At 34.4% G+C, this 5231-nt stretch overlaps 1 protein-coding gene across 1 annotated transcript; it reads left to right on the top strand.

The window, feature by feature from the left end:
- The first annotated feature begins 2618 nt into the window (after positions 1–2618).
- On the top strand, positions 2619–3350 carry LOC120524398 (odorant receptor 131-2-like). Its single transcript, XM_039746254.1, has one exon. It carries the CDS (start codon positions 2619–2621, stop codon positions 3348–3350), a length of 732 nt encoding a protein of 243 aa, XP_039602188.1.
- Positions 3351–5231: the final 1881 nt, after the last annotated feature.

The following is a 5231-nucleotide window of genomic DNA, read 5'->3' as shown; positions in this document are numbered from 1 at the left end:
GAACTGAAAGAATTTTTTTTAAGCTATTGAAGCATACTAATCAACAATACTAAAAGTCTAGGGAGTGGAAACTGCTAGTCCTTTTAATTTAGAGAACTGCAGCCTTTTTACAGGTATGGAATTCGACCACAGAGTATTTGACCTGAAATAAAAAACGTATGTAATTATAGGCTAAACGGCAGGCAAGGATGCAGAATATAAAAACAACAGGCCAGAGGCAAGGCTATTGACCACTGCTGTTCAGAGATGATGTAACATTCCTAAACACTTGACAAGTAAAAGGCAGATATAGGGAATGTGTTGGGTGTAAAGAGAAATATTAATTACATATTGTTAATATTATAATACAATATACAGCATCTCTGCTAATCCATATAACTTTAAACAGGAGAAAGTGGCAACTAAAGATACAATGCTCAATATTTTAGTTTCAAGTTTCCAAAAATAATACATTTAAAGTATAGAAATGCAACTATTTCTGACCTGTTAAAGGATATTTTATGACTCAGTTTACAGAAAAAGTTAGGATGTAAGGAGGATATTATATATATTTTACACAAATTATAGAAGAATATGTATCTGCCCAGCAACGTCAACAAGTAAAAATGAACTCTTAACAGTATTTATATTAACCTTTATAAATTTATATATCGACTTACTGTAGTGTTTTCATAAATCCACATTATGCTATGTGTGGGCATGGTGGCGCAGTGGTAGCGCTGCTGCCATGCAGTTAGGAGACCCGGGTTTGCTTCCCAGGTCCTCCCTGCATGGAGTTTGCATGTTCTCCCTGCGTCTGCGTGGGTTTCCTCCCACAGTCCAAACACATGCAGGTTAGGTGCATTGGCGATTCTAAATTGTCCCTAATGTGTGCTTGGTGTGTGTGTCTACGTGCCCTGCGGTGGGCAGGCACCCTGCCTGGGGTTTGTTTCCTGCCTTGTGCCCTGTGTTGGCATTGGCTCCAGCAGACCCCCGTGACCCTGTAGTTAAGATATAGCAGGTTGGATAATGGATGGATATTTGAAATTACAGAAATTATCAGTTGTATGTTGCATTGTCCAACGTTTTGAAGCGTGTCTTTGCACTCAACTTAAATTATCAATAACAGTGTTGTTTTGTTTGTCTGATGTGTGGAGACATATTTTCACAGTAACTATTTCTAACTAAATAGTAGTGATTAATTTTTTTGTAACTTATTTTGATGAATAATGAATAATGAATGCAGATTACAGTACATTGAAACAGTAAAAAAAACATTTTTCAGCTTTCTTATGCTTATTTCTTAAAATCTATGCATAGTATAGAAATGTTAAATTGAATGTTATTTATCTATAAAATAAAAACATTGAAGATTAAACCAAAAAAGAGTATATTTACAAAGAAATCTAAGTGTGTGATGTAAGACTAAATTTTCATATAATAAAAGTCATTCTTTTTCTACTTTAGTTAACCATTGGTAATACTCTTTAATATGCAAGGTTAGATTATAATGAATAAAACATTGTTACTTATGCAAAGCCACTAAGTCACATATTTAAAGTCTTAAGTTAGAATGAGCCCAGTATTATAAGTGAAACATTTGCAGTACGTATACATGAGCGTAAATAACATTGAGGAGATGAAGTACTGCATATTTGACATACAGTACAATTTAATTTAAGCTCTCCTGATCATAATGTGAAAATGTATTTACTATATTTTAGTGTCTAGTAAGTTGCAGAACATGAGACATGTTAAAAGTGCATGCTATGTGTGTAATGGAAAATACATTCAAGTAGTGATTATATACAGTACAGCATGTAAGGTAATACTAGTAAGTTTAATTATGAGCCTGATGGCATTTTGCATGGCATCTTCTTAATTCTTTCCCAGCATCATGAATTAGAAGACCAGCATGCAGTTACTGCACCAAGTCAAATGCACAATAGCAGACACCTTTGCTTCTATTAAATGCATAAAATAAGCCCAGATTTAAGTCTGATTCCTTACTGTCAGCTTAAATAAAATAGCGATACAGTGGCCCACTGAAGCTATTTAGAGCATTGGCACCTCTATGCTCTTGGGTATCCAGTTTGGTTGTTAGCTAAGAAGACATCTTCTTGAAATCTCGAAACACAAGCCATTAACTTAACTGATCATGATAATTAAGCCAAGCATATGTAAGATATCTGTGATCAACTGGCATACCATTCAAGCTTGATTCCTGCCTTCCTCACTAAGCTGCTAGTGTAGGTTTTACTTCACTGTAATCCTGTATTATAAGAAGAGGTTTAGAAAACAAATGAATCGGAGGTACTGTAAATAATTTAGCAAATATCTCAATGCCTTCCTTTGGACATATTGTACATGTTTTCTTTTTTGTTTTTACAAAATTACACTGTATTTTTTCTTCTTTTCTTACAGGTTAACAGACTATGGAAGCTAATAACTCACAAGTCAGTAATAGTATAAAACAATTTAGGGTAACATTCACACAGTTAATGCTTTATATTTCTCTTTATATCAACTTTGTCATGCTTTTCACTTTTTTCAGGAAAGATTCTTTTCGGGAGGACACCCGCTATATTTTATTTGCCCATATGCTTTTTGTGGACACATTTCAGCTAGTTTTTATGGACATGTCACAACTTTTCAACTATTCCTCCATTCTCATGCCTGCGGGGGCCTGCATTGTTATTTCTATGCTGCTGGGGACACTGTCATATAATACACCTTTAACTCTCACTGCAATGTGTCTGGAGCGATATGTAGCCATATGCATGCCACTGAGACATGGACAGATTACTACAGTGAAAAGGACTCTAGATGTTATCCTCATCATTTGGCTAATTGGTTCAATTCCTAGCATCAGAGATTTTATTATTATCATTGCAGTGGAGCCCAAAACATTTTATGTTGAAAAAAGCTTCTGCACCTATGACTTGATGATAAGAAGCATCTGGCAATCATATGTGCGGTCGGTAATGGCAATGTTGTATTTTGGGGTTATGTTAGGCATGGTGGCTTTCACATACGTCAAAATAATGGAGGTGGCAAGAACTGTATCAGCCGACAATTCGGCATCCAAAGCTCGAAACACAATTCTCTTACATACCTTTCAGCTTGTGCTTTGTTTAGCTGTTTTAGTTTCTCCTTTCATGGAAATGGCAATCTTCCAAATAAACCAGAACATTATCTCACATATAATATATTTCAATTTTATCACCTTTAATATTATGCCACGTTGTTTAAGTTCTCTCATTTATGGTGTGAGAGATGACAAATTTAGAGAAGTCTTTCTATTTTATATTACTTTTGGGCTGGTGAAAGTGGCATTGAAAAAATCACTGAAAGCTACAGATCATTTTTAGGACACCATCATAATTTTTTAATATGATATTTGTGAAGGAATTAATAGATAATATTACATGAAAGGCATTTAAAACTTTTTTTTAAGGTTAAAAGATTTATCATAGTGTCAATGTAAAAATAAGATGTTTACATTTTACAGAATCTACTAACAATAAAAATTCTAGTGCCTGGCTTTTTCTCTGTTTTTTAAAACTGACTTTAAATATTCAAAATTAAAGAATTTTGATTAAGGTTTTAAAAATATTTAATAATATTAAAATATTATCTATATTACGTATCACTCAACTTTCTATCAACATTTCATTACGTATCACCTTTCAATGTGTAATAGGCTTACATTGATACCATTCTGAATGCTATTTATCTCTGGTCCAGGGATGTGTTTGTTAGACCTGCTTCTTCACACCTCAATAGATTCTGATTCAATTGTCAGTCTGGGTTGCATATTTTCCCTTCATCCCTTTGGGGTATAACCCTAGACATTAAGTACAGCTTAAATTTTGGAGATACATGTGAATTGGTGGATTTAATTTGGCCCAATATAACTGAGTGCTAGTGCGTGCTTGAGTGTTCCCTAGAATGGACCGTCACCTCTTTCATCATCTCTTCAAAGTCTGGCTCCTGCCTTGTTCCTAATTCTGTCAGAGTAGGCTCTGGCTCCTTGCACACTTCTTAAAGAGTAAGTTAAACTCAGAAAATGAATGGATAGATTTATAATTCATATTTTATAAATATTGCTTGTTTATTACTCAAAATAGTCATCCCTCCATGTTTTTGTTTACCCATTTCATCATAAAAAGAATGCAGGGAAAGGAGATAGTGTGGTGGGCTGGCGCCCTGCCTGGGGTTTGTTTCCTGCCTTGCGCCCTGTGTTTGCTGGGATTGGCTCCAGCAAACCCCCGTGACCCTGTGTTAGGATATAGCGGGTTGGATAATGGATAGATGAATAAAGGATGGATGGAAAGGAGATAGCACCACTGAATGCAAAGCAGGAATATAACAGGCCATCATAGGGCACATTCATGTGCACTGCCTACATTCACTCATAAAAGACCACTTTACAGTCATCCACCAACTGAAAATGCATGTCTGTTAGAAAAGTCGCAAAGAAATTCTACAATGCACAAATTGCACACAATCATTGACTATTCTAATAAAAATGTGTTGTTTTATATTATTGTACATTTTTAGAATTTATTTTCTATGAATAATTATTAATTTAGAATTAATTGTCTTGCTTTAATGATGTTTACAGTCATGATTGATTATTAAATTAATTCATTGAGGACATAATGGTGGAAACATTTGGTCAGTGTACACTATTTCAGATTGTTAATATAAAAGTCCATGTCTCCTTTGTAGGTAAATGGTATTTGTTATTAATACAGTAATATTCTAAGGCAGTTTCTTAACACAACTCTATAGAAGTAAATTTTAGCAGTAGCATTTACATTTTAATGATACATTTCTTGTCTTAGTCTCCAGAATGTGACACTTGATGTTGATGGAATAAACTTACAATAAACTTGATGAACTATATGAGTTTCTGTTTTATTCACCATTTTAAGCACAGAAGAATCCAAGATGCTACAACACATCTGTATCACAAAACATCTTCCTAAAAAATGCTGTTAGGGTACACTTGGAAGATCAGGCCAATGCAGGAGGATTATACTTACATGGCTCATTTGAGATAATATGATGCATAATCAGCAAAACCGAACAGCAATAAATATTTATTTTCCTATTGCAATGACTCCCTGATACTCCTCTATCTCTTTCTGATCTTAAAAGACCTTCATCCAACCTAAATCATGTTTATTGTATAAAAACTTCATAAAGACTTACTCGATTACTGGGCATGAGTGCAGTTCTATACT

Source organism: Polypterus senegalus, chromosome 2 (assembly GCF_016835505.1).
Source record: "Polypterus senegalus isolate Bchr_013 chromosome 2, ASM1683550v1, whole genome shotgun sequence".
Classification (NCBI taxonomy): Eukaryota; Metazoa; Chordata; class Cladistia; order Polypteriformes; family Polypteridae; genus Polypterus; species Polypterus senegalus.
This window is presented reverse-complemented; position numbering and strand designations above follow the sequence as displayed.